At 43.1% G+C, this 22,122-nt stretch overlaps 1 protein-coding gene across 13 annotated transcripts in view; it reads right to left on the reverse strand.

The window, feature by feature from the left end:
- The window catches only part of LOC121870667 (transcription factor Sox-2-like), a 54,429-nt gene extending 36,720 nt beyond the window's left edge, over positions 1-17,709 (reverse strand). For 3 of the 13 annotated variants that reach the window (XM_042372897.1, XM_042373296.1, XM_042373380.1), the window contains exons 1-2: positions 15,810-17,708; positions 1,926-1,991 (exon numbers count right to left, since the gene is read on the reverse strand). In XM_042372897.1, the coding sequence (XP_042228831.1) occupies positions 1,926-1,991; positions 15,810-16,390 (647 nt within the window). In that variant the 5' untranslated portion in view covers positions 16,391-17,708. Of the gene's footprint in view, positions 1-1,925; positions 1,992-15,809 lie in introns of all 13 variants that reach the window. The other 10 variants (XM_042372836.1, XM_042372628.1, XM_042373458.1 and 7 more) reach the window with 8 other exon arrangements.
- Positions 17,710-22,122: the final 4,413 nt, after the last annotated feature.

Here is a 22,122-nt window from a genome sequence, read left to right on the forward strand (position 1 = left end):
AGGTTCATCTTGTTGAAATCTAACGCGACGGACAGAGGGACGGACAGACGGACAAACGGACGGACAGATTAAGAAGACCTGCACGTAACAGTGGCTGACGAAGGTGGGGCGAGTAGACGTGTGGGGGCGAGGTGAGGCGAGTACACGTGTGGGGGGTGAGGCGAGTACAACGTGGGGGTGAGGTGAGGCGAGGTGGGGGGGCGAGTATACGTGAGGGCGAGGCGGGCGAGTACACACGCGTGGGGTGAGGTGAGGCGAGTACACGTGGGGGGGGTGAGGAGGCGAGGTGGGGGGCGAGTATACGTGAGGGCGAGGCGGGGCGAGTACACGTGTGGGGGGTGGAGGGGTGGGAGGCGAGTACACGTGTGGGGGGTTAGGTGAGGCGAGGTGGGGGCGAGTATACGTGTGAGGGCGAGGCGGGGCGAGTACACGTGTGAGGGCGAGGCGAGGCGAGTACACGTGTGAGGGCGTACACCTGTGTCTCATATCACCTCTCTATTAACGTCGATAATGATAAATTTCATGACACCACGAAGATTAAATATTTATATACAAACCACAAAGTAATCGACACGGAACGGCGATTAACCCGGTGTGGATTTTGGTATTTTAAGTGAAACCCTCAGGTAATTCAGTCCCCGATATGTAAATGAATGTCGAAATATCACCCCCAAAAATATGACAAAAATAATATATGTTATTAGTAAATTTCAAGGGTTGGTATAATTAACAAAACACACACACACATACACACACGTGCACACACATGGTAGATCTCCTCCATCACCATTATCATCATCATCACTATCATCATCATCATCACTATCATCATCATCATCACTATCACCACCACCAATCAGACTATAGAAAACATCCCATCAGAACACTTCAAACAACAACTATCATTACCAACCACCATTATCACTATCACCACCAGTCCAACTACAGAATACGTCCCATCAGATCACCACCAATCAGACTATAGAAAACATCCCATCAGAACACTTCAAACCACGACACGAACAAGATCCCACTAAAATAATATTATTGTCAAAATTCAAACCATTATTTACATTCTGGTACATCAACGTAGAAAGAAATAACAACACAAATAAGAACATGACCCCCCAAAAAAATATTAAATAAATAAATAAATAAACTTTGACAACACGAACACCTTGAAGTGGGGTGGTGTGTGATGTGGGGGGTGAGGTGTGTGTGGGGGGGGTGAGAGTGTGTTGTGTGTGTGTGTGTGTGTGTGTGTGTGGGGGGGACGACAGCAACCTGGTGTATGCAATAATAATGAACCTTCGACGATCCGCTGACCATGGCTGTCCTATGATGATGAAATTAACCACGATGTGTCTCTTGATAATGGGGTAATGGGAAGAAGGGGAAGGAGGATGGAGGAGGAGCAGGAGGAGGAAGAGGAATAAGAGGTATGAAGGAGGTAGATGAGGTAGAAGGGGGGAAGAGGAAGAGTAGATGGGATAAGAAAGGAAAGAGAAAATGGAAAGGTAACCAGATGGATGGAAAGGAATTAAGGAAGAGAAAAGATTTTGGGAGAGAGAGAGAGAGAGAGGTGGGTGAGACACAGGTAGCTAGGTAAGGAAGGAAGGAAGGAAGGAAGAAAGGAAGGAAGGAAAGGAGGGAGGGAGACAATAAGCAAGCGTCGCGTGTTCACCATCGATCAAGTACAACATGAAGCTAAATATATATAAATATATATTTTTTTTTTTGCCCCAAATCTTCAGCTTTCAGCAAGTTTTTACCCTAACACTCACAAGACTTCAGCTTGAGTTGTATTCAAAGCTAAATTTATCGATAAACATTAACTAGTATCTTTTTTGTTTTTAGTTTAAGATAATAGACATTAGCTTTCTGCCTAAGTGTCTCTAGTTCCTTGTTATGAATAGCCACCGTACCTAACTTTACAGCTCGGGAAGTGAAGGCGCTCGAGTGTAGTACGGGACACCCTGCATCCTCGTGTACTGAGGAAGAGGTGTAGTCTAAAGTGTAATAATACCAACAATGCCATTAAAAAAACAATATAAAAACACCTTTTGGATTTTTATCAATCACCTCGACGTAAAAAAATAATAATATTCCTAGGATTCACATTATTATTGATTCTTGGTTTAGTTTTATCTTTATCAGGTTTAATATCTAGGTTTAACTGGGATAAACCATTGATTTTATTACCCATTCGTTCATATATTACTGTTCAAAGTGTGGGTTTATATATGTCTGTTTTATCGGAGTTTGTGTATGTCGTCTTTATTATCTCTATGTTCTTGTGTGTCTCTTTATTGTGGTTTAAATCAGGTTTATGTCATGTTGGTTAATACAGTACGTGGTTTCTGTGATTGTTTTGTATCATAGTTCAGGTCAGAGGTGAGGTTGTCTAGGAATGACTGGGTTTATCTAAGGTTTAATCTAGGTTTATTATGGGATTATTTAAGCTTCATGTTTAATTGGATATATTTAAGCCTAATTTCGGGGTTTAATTGGGTTTACCTAAGTTTTACAAGATGGTTTATTAGTTTGTTTATCTGTATAAGGTCACCCTCCACTGTGTCACCAGGAAGGTCACCCTCCACTGTGTCACCAGGAAGGTCACCCTCCACTGTGTCACCAGAAAGGTCACCCTCCACTGTGTCACCAGGAAGGTCACCCTCCACTGTGTCACCAGGAAGGTCACCCTCCGCTGTGTCACCAGAAAGGTCACCCTTCACTGTGTCACCAGGAAGGTCACCCTCCACTGTGTCACCAGGAAGGTCACCCTCCACTGTGTCACCAGAAAGGTCACCCTTCACTGTGTCACCAGGAAGGCCACCCTCCACTGTGTCACCAGAAAGGTCACCCTTCACTGTGTCACCAGGAAGGTCACCCTCCACTGTGTCACCAGAAAGGTGTGAGAGCTTGAATCACCAAGATCCTTCACTTGATAAATTCAACTCTAAATATTTGGGTGATATATATAAAAAAATATATATAAATATAGATATATATTAGACAAAAGAAATATATATATATACATGTACTTAAAAACAAAAGCATTATATATATCAATTAATATTATAGACAAACCACGCGCATGCATTAAAAAAATTACACACAAACACACACACACACCATGCAAGGAAGAAATATTATAATAAAGGAAGAACACACAAATCTACCTGAACGAATCAATAAAAAAAATTCAAATAAATAAAAATATTTCCCTTAAAAGAAGAAATAATAAATGAAATTGAAGAAAAACAATACTAATAATATCAACAGGTTGTTTTTTTTCCCTACAAGAGATTCCCCCTTAAGTGATGGTCATTGAATTGGATATGTATGATAAGGACACACTTGGAACTTGTAGTATTTGGCGGCAGTAATACTCTATAATGGCGGTCAGATTATAGGGTTTAGAGGGGGGGGCTGAATCTCCCTTTCTACCCTAACCCCTCTCACCCCTCCACAAACCCAAGGCCAAGTGGGAGATAGGAGGGGAGGGAGAGGAGAGGGAGGGAGTATAGATGGGGGAGGGAGAAGGGGAGATTATGAGACACGCGAGGCTCAAATGTAGACCCTCTCCCCTCCCCCCTCCCTCTCACCTCCCCCTTCCCTTCCCTCTCACATCTATTGCTCAGATTTTTCCATAAATGTTGTATGTAATGTGTGATGGGTGTCAGACACGCGACCCTGGCCTGGCCACCTACAGCGTCAGGCCAGGTGCTGTCAACCCCCCTGTCTTGCCACCTGTGTTTCCAGCAACGTTTTTAACATTATTCAAATGTATTCAAAGATCATTGAAATATATTTACTTTATTGGATTTTTTTTCAGATTTTTTTTTTGCTGTATATAGATTTTGTTTTTGTTTTTTTGTATATTAGATACATCGTGGTGTAGTATTTTCCTGTAATGTATTATAATCCGGACACTAAAACTACAGTAGTTCATAAAAACAGTGGAAGCGAAATAATGACAATCACATGTTCTTGGGAATTAGTGTACACGAAACAATATATACTTGTGATTTACGTGGTGATTTACAAGTTTGTAAATAATTCTGTTCTAATTTACAAACACAAATTTGCATATCTGAGTGAATATATACATTGATTATTTTTTTCAAGACAATATATGAAAGCTTTGACGCAGGTGATGACGGCGAGTGTGAGGAAAGAACTCCATAGAGGGTATTAGGTAAAGGTGGGAGGGAAGTGGGAGGGAGTGAGGGAGGGAGGGAAATGGCAGGGAGGGAGAGAAGGAGGGAGGGAGGGGGATAGAGTAGCCTGTGACGGGGTGTTCCCGGGATGTGCACTGAAGCGATTTAATTCTGGTTGACAGTCTAGACGTTGATATGTGCCACCCACGCCCATCCGCCCACACTTAACCGCCCACGCCCACACACACACTCACCCACACACGTCCACCCACTCCTCTTGAGTATACACCTGCGCCCACACCTCTATTGCCACCAGTGACTTGAGTTACGCCTCGTCCCTTCCACACACACACACACACACACACACAGACGACACCTAAAATGCCTCCACCGTGGGCGTGCGTCGGTGAGTCTGGCTCATGATCGCTAGAGCGGGTAATCGTGTCCATTATTAAAGCAGTCCTCTGCGGCAGGTACTTACCTCCGCCTCACCCAAACCATAATTGTATCGCTAAAACATTTTGTATCGTTCGTTCAGTTAAGCGCGCGACATAAAACACCAATGTGGATCGAAGAGAAACATTTCTTTGACGATATAAAAGTTTGTGGTCACCGGGGTAACTCAGCCATATATCATATATATATATATATATATATATATATATATATATATATATATATATATATATATATATATATATATATATATATATATATATCATATATATATATATATATATATATATATATATATGTGTGTGTGTGTGTGTGTGTGTGTGTGTGTGTGTGTGTGCGTGTGCGTGTGTGTGTGTGATTGGACCTGTCTGACGCCTTAAGTTCAGTGGAATTCTTCCGACATTCACCTCCTCTCTCACTCACTCTCCTGTGAGGTTTCACTAGCGGTAAAAAGAGGATAATCTCGTGTAATAGTTGTAGTAGTATAGTAAAGGATTTTTGGCTAATATTATACTGAGAGAACCTTGTAGTGTGTTATACATGTGGCTAAACTATCGCCATTGCCACCATCACCCGCCGCTATCATCACCGCAACCATCACTACCGCCGCCCGCCGTCATCACCACTACCAACCGCCGCCATCACTACCGCCGCCCGCCGCCATCACCACCTCCGCCCGCCGCCATCACCACCGCCGCCCGCCGCCATCACGATCGCCGCCCACCGCTACTACTGCCAGCCTCTATCGTCACCACCGCCAGCCGCTGTCGCCACCACCGCTAACCGCCGTCATCACCGCCGCCGCCGATAGCGTGATCACGGACCGTCACTGCCACTAACTTGCCGCACCGTGAACCACGAAACACTGTCATCTGTGCCGTAGTTGTCCCCCCCACCCCCTCCTCGCCTGCTATATATGTGTGGCCGATATGATTCTCTCTCTCTCCATGTCATGTTTACCGTCCCAAGACTACTGCTACTAGTACTACGACCACCATCATCACCATTACCCTCCAACCCCCTATACTACGACCTAACACCTCCACCTCCTCCTAAACTACCCCCCTCCAACCCCCGTTAACTAAGACTCACCCCCCATCTACCCTCTCCTTGCTAAGACCCTGAGAAGCCGCCAAATCCCTCTGAGACAGCAGACGTAGTTTTACCACACTCTCTCTCTTCTGCCACACACACACACACACACAGCTAATCACCCAACAAACACAGCAATTTCTCCCCTCCTAAACAAATACAAAGTATACATGTAACCTCTATACTAATAACCCAACCACCCCATTACACTATTACATACTATACACCACTATCACCCTTAACGGCAAAATATCAACAGGAGTATATAATAACAACGGGAAATAACGCCGTATCTAAACAGTATAGTTACAACGGGTACACGAGGCGTATATGGTGACAGTTAAAAGTATTACCGTTTAAGGTCTTCCGTTTGTGATATTATAGCGATAAGGGAGGTAGGCAACAGGAGATTATATATGGAGATAAGATATAGCGATAACGAGGTGAGAGAGGGAGATGGAAGGAAGGAGAGGAGAGGGGGGGAAGGAATGGTTTTCTAATGCTCGGAAATCAGGAAAAGGTGTTCGAACTGGTTACGAATAATAGAGGTGATAAAAGTTCGATTTAAAGATGACAAGTTGTTCGGTCCAGTTCGGAATAGCAAAGAATTTCAAGTCCTTACGGAAGTTCGATTAAAAAAAAATATGTCTGAATTAGGTAATTAAAAAACGAATATATTTAAAGGCGCGTTCGAATGTCTAAATAATAATAATAATAATAATAGAAAATCGGGTTATTCAGATTAGAGGGAAAAAAGTATGGTCAGATTACAGAAAATAAGAAAGAGATGGAATGGGATGAAAAACAGAAACATGGGGTAGAGATGGAAGAGAAATTATGGATGGAGGTAAGGGGTGATGGTAAGAGTAATGGAAGGGAAGGGAAGGATGGGAGGCGATGGGATGATGGGAAAGGTTAGGGTGTTCATTGAAGCGTTAAAAGGTCCCCCCCTCCCCCCCCCCCCATCCCGCTGAACGTTCCCAGGGGAAGGGAGAGGAGGGAGAGGTTTATGGGAGAGTAGAGAGAAGTTCATGGGAGAGGAGGGAGGGAGGGAATCATGGGAGAGAAGGGAGAGGTTCATGGGGGAGAAGGGAGAGGTTCATGGGATGGGAGGAAAAGTCTCATGGGAAAGGGTCATGGAAGGGGAGGGATAGGATAGCCGAATAAACAGGGAGGTGTTTTTTTTTCATATGTCACTTTTGATTTACTTTTTATCAATTAATCTTGAGGGGGGTGAGGGGTGAGGGGAGAAGGGGTGAGGGGTGAGGGAGAAGGGGTGAGGGAGAGGGGTGAGGGGTGAAGGTGTAAGGGGTGAGGGTAAAGGGGTGACGAATAAAGGTGGAGGGGTGAAAGGGTAGAGGGTGGAGGAAGAAAGGTCGAAGGTGGAGGGGTGAGGAAGAAGGGTGGAGGGGGGAGGATGGAGTGTGGAGTGATGAGAGGGGTGAGGGTGGAGGGGGAGAGTAGAGAGGGAAGAGAGGAGAAGGGGAAGAGGATAAGAATGAAGTAGTAAAGGTGAAGAGAATTTTAATAATACATCAAATTTATAAGAAACAAACATATTCATCTAATGTGTTTGTACAATATGTATGTATAGTATATGTTCATGTACGTGTTTATGTGTACGTATGTGTAAGTAACAATACAACGCTTCAATAGCAAATATAACACGACTATTGAGACAGACAGTCATTCACGACCATGATAAAATAACTCATATATTTAACGACGTCAATTTTTTGTGTGATATAAATAAGAAATGAATGAAATAAATGTTCCATGAATAAGTATGAATAAGTATATAAGCTGAATTATTATTATACACGTCTCAGTACACCTGCTGGATTATACAGCACTGATGCGTAACGCGCCAAATATTACCTTGTATTATTATTATTATTATTATTATTACTATTACCCACAAATGCATATAGTAATTTCCCTACGCTTTTTCTTATCATTTTTACAACAATAATTAGGTAATATTTCACATCTCAATTAACTCACAGGTAATAAGGCCAGGTAAGACAAGTATTACGGACCATTGAACAAACTGAAAGCTGGAACAATTACTCGAAAACAAAAAGATCTTTCTCAGGTGATACGATCAGTTTAAACAGGTGACCTAAGACCCCACACAGGTATTGTATGTTATATTCTTGTCTGTTTATTAAAGGTTGACAAAGGTATGTACAAGGTGATAGATATTTACCCGTGATTATTTTGTTATTTGTGATGTATAGATAGAAGTTAAAAAAAATATATTTAATGTTACTAAGAAAAAATAATAAAAATGTATTTGCACCTATCCCTAAGCAAGAACTAGTACCTGTATCTAAAACTGTACTTATAACCTGTACGTCTAACCTGTAACCTGTACTTTAACCTGTAACCTGTGTTGATGGTTATGAAGGATATGTTTAAATTTAAATATAACATTTTAAAGTGTAAATATATCTGTTTCTTAAATTAGCCAAAATTTACGAAAAAAAAGTCAATAAATCTAAGGTTTCGTTTACAAGCCAATTCCGAAGTTATATATAAGAAGCGATAGGTTAAATTATATAAAACGATATATAATAACTTTGATATTTACTATAGGGCGATATATGGTTTGTTTAAGGTTATTGATAGAGCGATATATGACATATTTAAGATATATAGTAAAGCGTTATAGTTAATTGTTTTAGTTAAGCTATATAGCGATCAAATATGCTTCAGGTTAGCTGTAAAATGATATACGATATATTTCAGGTAAGCTCTAGAACAATATCGATATATTTTTTCAGCCATAAAGCAGTGATCTATAATTTACTTTAGATAAGCTATAAAAATGATATATATTCTATCTTTAATATATTTTTTAGGGCGATATATAGTTATAGATCAACGTTTGAGAGCTTTAAAGGACGATATAACACAATATAACACGATATAACGAATTTAGTATCTTATCGAGGTGTTAAACTTTCAATAATGTTAAAAAAGGTCAAATATCCCTTAATCGATATATAAATAAATAAAAATTCCATCAATAAAATAAGTAGAGATGAAAAATATTTATTCATTATAGTATAAGAATGTTGACCATCATTAAGTGTTTTATTCTGGCCATTAATGTTTATATGAAGGTTAATACTGATGATGTTCAGGTGTGACGTCATGATGAGCGTGTAGAGTATTAGTAATTTTTTTATTTAATTAAGAGGAAATTAAAGTTGATTAAAACATATCGGAATTTTATCGAACTTAAAGAAATTTAGTTTGATATTAAGAGAACAAATTATATATATATATATATATATATATATATATATATATATATATATATATATATATATATATATATATATATATATATATATATATATGTGTGTGTGTTTTAGACACTGATGCGTACATTACATACAGCGTAAGAACACGACACCAAAGTCTCCACCATACCCTGCCATCACTATACCTTGCCATCACTATACCCTGCCACCATCAACCGTACAATAAATCAATGTTCGCAATATTCATTTCCACCATCGTTGTCACTAACTTTCTGATGGCAACAGTATACTACACGCTGCCAACACCCCGTCTCTGCCACCTCCACTAACCTGGTCACTGTCCCTATTAACAAAACTATTGATGATGACGCAAACATTATCTGAAGCTCTAAAAGTAGTCAAAAAAGTATTAGTACTAATCAAAGTACGATGATAATAATAATAATAATGATAACTTTACTCTCTCTATCTTACATCTTCGTTATCAGTTCCGTCTTTTCCCTGTTATCATCCCCTTTCCTTCACACCCCTTCATTATCATCATCCCCTGTCTCTATGCATACACACACACACACAACACAATTACAGGGGTGGAGTGTGTGGATCCAATTTGCTCGTGTAAATAAAACATTACACACACACACACACATACACACACACACCTGCCCATGCCTAATTAATACACTGATCACCTGTGCCGATAAAATATTATATAATTTTGTTTTTTTTACCTGAACACGTACGTATTAGACACGCATCTGATTACAGTAAATTACACTTTGGTTACATATGTGCCGATAAAAGCTATTCCCGATTACGTTGAGTTTTCTCCGATCTGCGATAGAACTGATGAATCCCGCGCCGATCTCGATCAAACACTATCCGATAACACGCGCCACTATCAAACGTAACCCGATGATGTCCAAGCCACCTCACGATTACACATAAACCGATATAAACCTACACCGATTACGATCAGACCCTCTGCTACTCTGTTCGTACCTTTATAAAATCTACCCCGTCTGAAAAATCGGTTAAACCCTCGCCGATCACGATCAACTCCCCCCCCCTCCCCTGATCAGTCTCCGTGATTAAACTCACCCCGACCACCACCGCCACAAACACAGGCTTAGGTAACCAGCGGCGCTAAACCCACCCTCCTCACCCACCCTCATAATCCCTCAGCGCTATTTCTCGGTGAAGACTCCCAGCACCACCAGAGTCTAGCGAGCCTGTCCTAGCCTCCTCTAGCAGCGACACTGTCATTCTCCCAGCATTAGACTCTATCCCATTCCTTTCTGTTACAGCGATACTTCAAGCTACCTACTCCTTATCTTCCTCTCACAGAACTGGGATACCTTGCTGGGAGACTTGTCACTCACAGGAGCCTCTCAGCACCTACTGGAGGTCGTTGTGTGGGTTACCTGCTGTGTGACAGTACGTCCTGCGACCATACGTCCACTCACATCCGCTGACCTATAAGTCTAACTCACTATCACATCTGGTTACTCCTAAACGTCTCTCTCTCTCTCCTGAGTTACTGACTAAACGCGTAAATCACCTCCCTGCCACCAGGTTACTCTAGTAACTTGGTGTTAACAGTTAACTAAAACAAGCGCTCAGCTGCACCTCCGTCATTAGCGAGCTTTTACACCTCTACACATAAATATTGAGGAAATTTCTGTCCCAAAATGTATACCAACTCGGGGTGTGTTTTTTTGCCGGTCACAGAGTGTGTGTATGCGTGGCCTCACCGGCACCTGGACGCTAAGGGTAGTCTTAATTAATGAGTGAAGGGGGCTGGACGCAGGTGTGGCCCACAGGTGTTCTCGGGAGGTACAGATGTCCACGGGGGAGACACACTCCTCACTACAGGTGACATGACACACACACACAAAAGTGTGTATGTATTATATATATATATATATATATATATATATATATATATATATATATATATATATATATATATATATATATATATATATATATATATATATATATATATATATATATATATATATATAGCCGTAATTATAAGCTTAATAAGCTACAATTACCGAAAATTTGTCTGTATATTTACTTTAATATCCCGAGTATGATAAGTATACTTAGTTTCACATCCCATGTGTGATAAGTATGCCTACTTTCAATAACCGGAATGATTAGTATGATAAGTAAGTCAGTTATGAAGTATGAGAAGCGCGGGTGGATGTACATTAACATAACCCACACAGCAAAGTTTGTACATAAGTTACAAGACGATTAATAATATTCAGATACACACCCAGCGGGACCACAGCGCCGCCCCGTGTAAAAATTAGATTTACAATTTAAAATATACGATTAGATTTACACCGTGAATATAGTCAAATTTACACATTAGAGCTACAGCCGTCTTACAGATTAATTTACACATTTGAACGACGCCTCTAATTTACACACTGGACTTGCACGTTATATTTACAAGATAGCTTTACAAATGAGATCAATACTATAGACTAGTTGGGATTTACACTACGTTGCCATGACTACAACACCCCCACCCCTTTCCACCATGACTAACCACGTATCAAGGTAACTAACAACGCCTAACGTATACCTAACAACCACTAAGCTAAACCTTATCCTATAACCTATGACTATAACACAGAATAAGGTTGTAAATCCAAACCACAACCCCACAACCTGTCGTCCCTCCCTCCTGCACCCCTGGCGTCGTCACCGTCAGACACCTCCAATTACCAAAGGGAGTGACTAAGGTGTCGGCTGATAACACGGTGCCTTAAATAAGTTATCTTTGTTATCGTTCGTTCCCGTCCGTATGTATGTCTGTAGCGATATGGGCTGCAAGACTAAGTTATTTTTTATTATTATTTTTATGACTTATTATTTGTATTATAATTGGTATAGTAGTATCACATAATATTATACTATAGAAGCATCATTGTATGTAAAATCCTAGCGCTCACTTTAAATTATCCGGCCGCTGAAGCGTTCAACTAGAGTTCCGTGACCGTACAGTATAGCGTTATCTTGCCATTGCGTTAAATTAATCATAGTATGTCACCTGACGTCACCTAACCCGAGCGTTCACCTAGATTTAGTTAATTGCGTTTTTCTACTAAAAAAATAACGTTTAGTTTTCCATATTATTCACCTAGCCATAACGTTCATCTAGCCATAACGTTCAATTTAATCATTATGTTCACCTAGCCATAACGTTCACCAAGCCGCCATAACGTTCACCTAGCCATAACGATCACCTGACTCCAGCAGCTCACCCATAACGTTCATCTTTGTATAACATTCTAATACCCCCAGACGACTACAGATCATTCTCACCAGTAAACCCAATACGCACCTACAGACAAGTGACCTAGCTCCTGTAGAAGGGTGGGGGGGTTATAGGACGTCGACGGAGGCCATGAGTGAGGAGGAGGAGGAGGTGGTTTCGGCCGCCCCTTACACGACCACCGAACTCCTGTAGGGGGCTGTGTATAGAAGGTCTCGGAAAGTATCTAAGTGAGGTTACAGGTGTCGCGTCTCACACACCCACCAAACTGGATGCAAATCTCCCATCGCTTAGGTCAACAGACGGTGCCCAGAGGAGGATGGGGTAGAGGTGAGAGAAGGGGGAGGGTGAGAGAAGGGGAGGGTGAGAGAAGGGGAGGGTGAAAGAAAGAGAAGGGGGGGTGAGAGAAGGGAGAGGGTGAAAGAAGGGGGAGGGTGAGAGAAGGGGGAAGGTGAAAGAAGGGGGGGGAATAGGTTAAAGATTGGGTAAGAATAGGTATATATCCCAACTGAGTGAGCAGGATTGGGTATATATACAGTAAATAAAGTACGATTAGGTATATAGTCTGGAAAGATATTATGATTAGGTACACTGGTATATAGAAGCGGTCTATCTCAATAAGAAAGTTAACATAAGATATATAGAGTTTATGGAATGGTGAAGAAGAATAGGTTTAGTCCTCGATAAGATTGTGGCGCTATGAAAGTAAGAGAACGCAAGATTGGGTGATTATAAAGAGATCGTAAGATTGGGTGTAAAAAATCCTCAAGATACAGTGCATTAAGAGAGAGATAAAGAGATAATGATTAGGTATATAAGGAGACTTCAGATTGGGCGCGCGTGAGTTCCGACTGATTGGCGAATTATCCACTGTAACGGCACTAAGTTAGAAAGGAATAACTATATGCCGGGCCCCAAGATACACAGGGATGAGTTATGTGTGTGGGTGGAGGGGTGTCGCTGGTGGGCGGGCGGACGGGTGGTGGTGGTGGTAGCAAACAGCGGACGGAGGTGAGCGGGTGATGGTAATAGTGGATGGGCGGGTGGATGGTAGTAGCAAATAGTTGACGGGTAGTTGGTGGATATGGATAGACGTGTGGGTGGTGGTAATGGATGGGCGGGTGGGTGGTGGTATGATAGAATGAACGGGCGGGGTTGATGTTAAGAAATTGTTGTGGAAATTGGATGGGTGGTAGGTAGTATAGCAGAAAGTGGGCGGGCGGTGTGGTTTGTTGTAATGCTAAGTGGGTGGGTGACCGTGGGTGGTGGTAGAATAAATTGGGCGGATGGGTGGTAGTGGGCGGATAATAATAGCGGGAATTTTGATGGAAGTAACAGCAGTAAGTAGGCAAGTGGGTGGTGGTATAGCGGACAGGTATAGGTGATGTTAGCGGACAGGTAGGGGTTGTTAGCAGACAGGTAGATGGTATTAGCGGAGAGACAGGTGGTGGTAACGAAGAGACGGGTGGTGGTTGTGGACAGGTAAGAGAGGTAGCAGACAGGTAGGAGAGGTAGCGGACAGGTGAGTGAGGTTAGCGGGGAGGCGGCGCGGTCACCACCATCACCGCTCGCTCGCCGGTAACGGAGATTTCAACCCGCGCGTTCGCTAGTCTCTCTCTACTGTGTTCACAATGTTCAAATAATGTTCAAAATAACTTACTAAATCTCTTCAATCCAGCAGAACATTTAAGGATGTTCGTGAATGATTGCTAGCGCTGTGATTAGTGATTAGTAATTCATGTTCTGATTGGTTATTTATCCTGTGATTGGTGATTTACGTTGTGGTTTACTCATCCGATGTGTATACATATTCTTTATTATTATTAACTGTTTATTAAGTTTACCATACACTCATTTATACATTAATTCTGTCACTATAATTTCCGTTTTTTTAAAGAACACTGACTATACATAATGTACATATAATTATAGCTATTTATGTAGACAGATACATAGACACATACATCCACACTACTTAGTTTCACTCTTTACATGATCACAAACTCAAGATATATGATGACATATTTTTCACTGTGAAGATCTTATGTACAGGACAACACTATAAGAAACGTGAAGGTAAAAATATCATTCTCACACTTTATCCATATTTTTGTCCACATGACCGAGCGGACGAGTTACGCGACTATCCCGTCACTCAAATAGGACATTTCCGGTGTCATGAGGCATGTGTGAGGCAGTCCTTCCCGGATAAATCGCATAATGTGATAACGCCACAATGAATCACATAGCATAGCATGATCTCCGGCGCGCACACGACAAACTAACACGCACACACACACACACATACAATACACACACAGACTACACCCTAACCGACCCTTCCCATTTTTCAACATCGGCGTTTACTTGCGTAAAGTGTGTGTAATAATAATTATAAGTAACAGCAGCAGCAATAGTATAGTAGTAATGGTGTCTTAGATGCAATGGTGACAGTATTACACAGTAGACTTAAAACTAGGAAAGAGCAAGAGTGCAAAGTGTCACTCACTTAAGGAAGTGTGAGACGCGCCCAGAAGCCCTTAATAACAAAACACAGGCAAAGGAAATCCAAAAGGGTGATTTCGCGTCAATAAGAAAAGTAGCATTAGTTTTCGTCACTTTAACAGCAGCAGCTAAGCGCAAAAAATAAAGATCCATCTTGTTGTTAGAATGTTAAAACAGATGTAGCCTTTAAGAGCTAAGATGTGTATTTACCTTCTAACAACTGTCTTGGATCTCGTGTCTCACCGTGAGTTGGGGGAGCAGCCGGAACCTCTGATAAAAGTCTTGGATGATCCTCTACATACTCTTTTAGGCTCAGGGACTGAACCTTATGTTGAAGCTGTGAATCCACCAAGAAGGAGCACAGTAGACCTCCGGCTGCTCCCGTCATCCACACAAGCTAAGACAAGGGTTACGCAGAGGCAACAACTGCCGAAGGAACGAAAAATGTCTTCATCACACTAGGCCAAGCCACTCATCATCATCACCACCACACAAAAACTGGCAACGAAGAGCCCAACGATAACCGTGATGAACCCCTTCTGTGGGAGCTTGGTGTGCATTGCCTCACACTTCCTGCAGTCGAGAAAGGAAAGGCCTCCAAAGTGACCCTTGATAAAAAACTACACAAAAAATATAAACAACCATCTTGACTTGAATCATAGAACTAGTTTTTCCCTTCATTAATAAATAAACGTTCTAGGTAATTCTTGATTAGGGTGAGCTACAATTGTATCATAAAACTTTTTTCTTTAGCATTTGGTTTTAAAGTGACAATGACAACTCCCTCCACACCGACTAATAAATGTGTTTAACATCAGGACAAAGAAATACCTTGTTGTGACAAATTAAGAAAGTAAACTGGACTTCATTTAGTTAGCATATGGCCATTCTGATCCAAAGTGACTTAGATATTCTTTTGCCTTTGACATTATTCATTGGTGGTGAGAGAGGACAGTTGTTGGGCCTGTGGGTGGGCTGCTCGGGCTTGCCACTGATGGGGTCTCATGGCTAGGGTTCGGGCTGTACCTGTACTTGTAGTCTGGATGTTCCTTCATGTGCACCGCTCGCAGTCTCTTCGCCTCGTCGATGAACGGCCTCTTTTCCGTCTCGGAGAGAAGCTTCCACTCGGCGCCGAGACGTTTGGAGATCTCGGAGTTGTGCATCTTGGGGTTCTCCTGAGCCATCTTGCGTCTTTGGCCTCTGGACCACACCATGAAGGCGTTCATGGGCCGCTTGACGCGCTCGGCAGCCGCGTTGGAGGAGGAGGCGCTACTCTTGCTGTTGCTGCTACTGTTGCTCGTGCTGTTGTTGGAGCCGTTGTTGTTATTGTTTGTGCTGGTGTTGTTGTTGTTGGTTGGTGTAGGGACGTGTGTCTGGGGCGGGGAGTGGGCGCTCATGCTGCCCACGGAGGCCAGGGAGGGGGTGGAGAGGGACGAGCTAAGCGAGGAGTTGAGCGAGGTGAGGGAGGAGTGGTGGGAAAGGGAGTATGTGTGGGAATGGGAGTTGTGGTGGGCATGAGGGACGGAATGGGAGTGGGAAGTGTGGGGAGGGAGATGTGGAGAGTGTAAGCTGCCGCCCTTTAGGTCTGGTGGGTCTAGGGTCAGCATGCTGGAGGGCTTGAGCGCCGCGCTGCTGTAGTACTCCAGGGTGGCGGCTTCGCGTGGCTCCTTGTAGCTGATGGGATCGTGTCTGCCGCTGCTACGCCACCGGCGCTCCCACACACTCCGCGCTCCCTCCACCGCCGTAATTTGTTCAGCGCCCGACGCCAGGGCACTGTACGACGTGACGCCGGCAATGGTGACTTCCTTAGTCGCTCGCCGAAGAGGAGTTAGCACTGAATTTACACGTGGTTCTAGGCCAGCACAAGTATTTGAGGCGTTGCACAGGCTTGCTGGGATAGTTAGCAAGTACAGCACCACTTGTTGTCTCCACTCTACACTATTCACTGTATTGTCGCTGGAGTAACCCGGGTCACATGAATGGCACAACAGAGCGCGCTCTATACACGTCCGTTCACTGTGAAAGCCGTCTATTATTTACCTTTAATTTGGCTCCGACTCGGGATGTGTTATCGATTGACTAAACTCCACCAACCACGCAGCATGGCCAATCAGCGCGCGCCTCGCTCCTCCCCCAAGAACACTCCGGCCAATGGGACGGTGGGTGCTTGTGACGTCACATAAAGGGGCGGGCCAATCACATTTTTCAACTTGTATTAGGAGCAGCCGGGTCACACCAAGGAGTACTTGTACAAAATTCGTGATGAGGGTAAGAATCTTACATAGCTATACACACATACCCGTATGGGCCTTATTATCCACACACTCCACCAGCTACGGCTTCAGAATGTGACCTTTAGTTGTAAAGATGGCCGTTTGAGGGTTGACTCAGCGCTGTAAGATTCTCCGCGGCGAGGGAAGAATCTATGTAAACTTGTGGGTAATGTAATACACTCGAACCACCTCCTTCTCCCTCTTCCTTGGTTATCGGAACCTAATATCTAGTTTATGATATCCGCGGTGGGTTCTCTAAGTCCTGGGGCGGATATCCTCACTAGACGTCTGGTTCATTCTCAGAAGTGGTCGACCCGGCTGCGTTGCGTCCCGTATGGTATGGCAAACAACTTCATGGCGCCATATTCAGGAAAGATTTACAATTTTTATGAATTTCCCCCCCGACTAGTGACCACAGCTCCCGCCAGCCAGGTCCCGCTCAGCTGCTGCTCCTGCTGTTGCCGCTGACTGGAGCTGGCAACCGCCCACTCCAGCACTGCCAGATAGCTGCTGTCTCACCAATCTGCTTATCCCTTGTTTTACGCTTTTATCCTCTTCTCTCTTGCTTTTTGGTGTAAATATATCAGTTCTCTGGATATCACTTATTTAGATATTACAAGAGCGGGGGTAGGGCGAGGGCTGTACTACAAGCCGGAGGAAGGGTTAGCAGCCTACAAGTCAGGGAGACATCGCCCCGCCCATCACCCTACAAACTCCGCCCCTTTTGTGACGTCATGAAATCAGATTTTGCGCCAGCCAATAGGGAAACATGTACGACTCCGCCTCAAAATTGAATTTCTGAAACTTGTGCCCGATTTCATCCACCAATTTTCCCAGCTTAATTAGGGGGTTAGTAAATAAAATGGGCACTTAAAATGTTAAATCTTATGATGGTTGGTGTAATCACAGGGTGTCTAGAGTGAGGAATTTGTTAGTTTATTGTGTGGAAGCAGAGGAGAAGAACCAGGCGGGTCTGGGGTCGGGGGGTTGTCACTTAACCTTAGCCGCGAGATGGGCCACCAGCACAGTGACACACACACACACACACACACACATACACACACACACCACAACATAATGTATTCACTAAAACTCTATCTTTACAATGGGGGGTCGTAAGTGGCGCTGATAGTGAACAAAAATGGTATTATCACACACAAAACGGTATTATCTGTGTGCGGGAACGACGCGGCCATTCAAGTGAACCGTGACCTATTATGATGGAGGGTAAACACTATATACTGCCACCAGTAAGCTACTCTTCTTCAACTCTTAAATACCTCTTTTTCTCTCCCCCTCTCTCTCCCCCTCTCTCTTTCACCCTCTCTCTCTCACATTCCCCTCCCTTCATCCCCTCCTTCCATCCCTTACCCTTCCCTCACACACTGTAACCCCCTCTTCCTTCTCTCTGTCTCTCCCTCACCCTTTCCATCCTCTCCCTCACACCTGAACAACACCCTCCCTCCCGCCTTCCCTCACACACCCATCCATCCCATATGAATTATTTATACCACATGTTGATAGAATTAATAATAAGGCTTCAATTATCTAATACCAACATAGATAATTATGACTTTACATTAATACACACACAATGTTATGTGATTATTTACCCTTTATCTCATTTCTTATTTATCTATACTTCCTCTTCTTATCTTCCCTCGTTCCTCCTCCTCCTCCTCCTCCTATTCCCTTCTTCACTATCCTCTTCTCCTCTTCTTCCTCCTTTCCTCTCTTTACTAAATTACACTTATAATAAGGTAATTGCAGGTGTCTTAAAGTAAGGTACATCTTTTTTCTGTCTCGCTCCGGGTTATTCCTTCCTGGCGCATTCCCTCACACACACACACACACACACAAATGCTACATCGGTGTGAAGAAGAGAGGAGGAGGAGGAAGAGATGCAGAGAGGAGAGAGAGAGAGAAGAAAGAAAGAAGGGAATAAGGGAAGACCTGGAGTAATTTTCCCTAATCTGTACAATTACCAATATGTGTACACGGTCTTATGTGAATGGCGGTCTGTAGTGACTGTCTTGATGGCTCTGATATTTTGTTTTTTCTCACAGGATTTTATAACTCATGGGCTTGTTTATGTCTCATTAATAGAAGAGAATAGAGATTATTTATTTTTGCATATTGTTTTGTCTTTTATTTTATCTGATTTAAATGTCAGTTTGTTCTAAAAAAAATTGAATTTATACAATTTTTTTTAATTTCAAGAACACTAATATACCTACGATTTATAAAGTTAATAATTTTTATATTGTATTTTAATTAACGATAATGATTTTTTTTATTATATCTTATACTAAAAAAAAATACTTACATATGAAAAAATTTAACATTATATTTTAGTTAAGAATAAAATATTTCACGTTATCTCCCGTGTTCAAGTTTGAAGACCCAATAAAAATGATCACTAGTTAAAGATGCAATAGCTTTTATTTAATCTTTTATTTAGCTTTTATTTAGCTTTTATTTATCTATCCCAAACGATTACAGGACGTCTCTCCTTATTTTCCTGATTATGTCACTGACAGACAAACATATTTTCCTTGACTCATGAAACATCTACATTAAAAAAAAAAAGTAAATAAATATGAAAAAATAAATCGATTTCTTTAGCTGTCAAAATCTTTCTTCTTTTTTTACAGGAAAGTTTTACCGTATTGATATAATCGACGTCAGGGAAAAAACATGTTGGGAATTATGAAGATTTAACGAATAAGTGATAATAGGTAGAATAATTTACAGCCCTTGGTAGTGCTGTGTGACGGGTTGTGCTGTGTGACGGTTGGTGCTGTGTGACGCGGTGATTATAGACATGTGATGCTGTGTGACGCTGCGATTATGGACGTGTGGTGCTGTGTGACGCTGCGATTATGGACGTGTGGTGCTGTGTGACGTGGCGATAATAGACTATAGTGCTGTGTGACGCGGCGATTATAGACGTGTAGTGCTGTGTGACATGTAGTGCTGTGTGACGGGTTGTGCTGTGTGACGGGTTGTGCTGTGTGACGGGTGGACTGTGACGTGACGATTATACATAGACTATAGTGCTGTGTGACGGGTGGTGCTGTGACGCGGCAATTATAGGCGTGTGGTGCTGTGTGTGACGGGTGGTGCTGTGACGCGGCAATTATAGACGCGTGGTGCTGTGTGACGGGTTGTGCTGTGTGACGGGTTGTGCTGTGTGACGGGTGGTGCTGTGACGCGGCAATTATGGCGTGTGGTGCTGTGTGACGGGTGGTACTGTGACATTGCGATTATACATAGACTATAGTGCTGTGTGACGGGTGGTGCTGTGACGCGGCAATTATAGGCGTGTGGTGCTGTGACGGTTGTGCTGTGTGACGGGTGGTGCTGTGTGACGCGGTGATTATGGACGCGTAGCGCTGTGGGTCGCGGTGATTATAGACGCGTAGTGTTGTGTGTCGCGGTGATTATAGACTATAGAGCTGTGTGACGGGTGTGCTGTGTGACGCGGCGTTATAGACGCGTAGTGTTGTGTGACGCTGTGATTATAGACGTGTAGTGTTGTGTGTCGCGGTGATTATAGACGTGCGGTGCTGTGTGACGCGGTGATTATGACGCGTAGTGTTGTGTATCGCGGTGATTATAGACTATAGAGCTATGTGACGCGGTGATTATAGACGCGTAGTGTTGTGTATCGCGGTGATTATAGACTATAGAGCTGTGTGACGCTGTGTATTATAGACGCGTAGTGCTGTGTGACGCTGTGATTATAGACGCGTAGTGCTGTGTGACGCTGTGATTATAGACGCGTAGTGCTGTGTGACGCTGTGATTATAGACGCGTAGTGCTGTGTGACGCTGTGATTATAGACGCGTACTGCTGTGTGGCGCGTGTGTGGGCGCTGTGATTATAGACACGTAGTGCTGTGTGACGCTGTGATTATAGACGCGTAGTGCTGTGTGGCGCTGTGATTATAGACGTAGTGCTGTGTAGTGCTGTGATGCGCTGTGATTATAGACGCGTAGTGCTGTGTGGCGCTGTGATTATAGACGCGTAGTGCTGGCTTAACGCTGTGATTATAGACGCGTACTGCTGTGTGGCGCTGTGATTATGACGTAGTGCTGTGTGACGCTGTGATTATAGACGCGTGTGCTGTGTGGCGCTGTGATTATAGACACGTAGTGCTGTGGCGCTGTGATGCAGACACGTAGTGCTGTGTGGCGCGTGATTATAGACGCGTAGTGCTGTGTGACGCTGCGATTATAGACGCGTAGTGCTGTGTGACGCTGTGATTATAGACGCGTAGTGCTGTGTAACGCTGTGATTATAGACGCGTACTGCTGTGTGGCGCTGTGATTATAGACACGTAGTGCTGTGTGACGCTGTGATTATAGACGCGTAGTGCTGTGTGGCGCTGTGATTATAGACACGTAGTGCTGTGTGGCGCTGTGATTATAGACACGTAGTGCTGTGCGCTGTGATTATAGACGCGTAGTGCTGTGTGGCGCTGTGATTATAGACGCGTAGTGCTGTGTGACGCTGTGATTATAGACGCGTGCTGTGTGGCGCTGTGATTATAGGACGCGTAGTGCTGTGTGACGCTGTGATTATAGACGCGTATTGCTGTGTGGCGCTGTGATTATAGACACGTAGTGCTGTGTGACGCTGTGATTATAGACGCGTAGTGCTGTGTGACGCTGTGATTATAGACGCGTAGGGCTGTGTGACGCGGCGATTATATAAACCTCGTAGTGCTAGTCGTGACAGAATATTTGTGACGTAGTGTATATGTGTGTGTGACGGAGTTTTTGCGCCAGAGTGAGTGTGACGCGTAGTGTTTGTGACGCACTGTTTTTTACTCACTCCGTTCGCCTCTCCTGTGTTTTCATTTGACTCTCTCTCTCTCTCTCTCTCTCTCTTTCATTTCCTTTACTTATTTTTATCACCCTTTGTCACTCTCCCTCTCCCTCTCCTTCAGTCGTTAGTTTTATTTCAAATTTATTCTGTTTTGTTGAGTTTTATGAAGTTTTATTTAATTCTAATATTTATTTTTAAGTTTGATAATTTCAATTTTATTCAAATATTAATTT

This window comes from Homarus americanus, unplaced genomic scaffold, assembly GCF_018991925.1.
Source record: "Homarus americanus isolate GMGI-L3 unplaced genomic scaffold, GMGI_Hamer_2.0 scaffold51859, whole genome shotgun sequence".
NCBI classification, from domain to species: Eukaryota; Metazoa; Arthropoda; class Malacostraca; order Decapoda; family Nephropidae; genus Homarus; species Homarus americanus.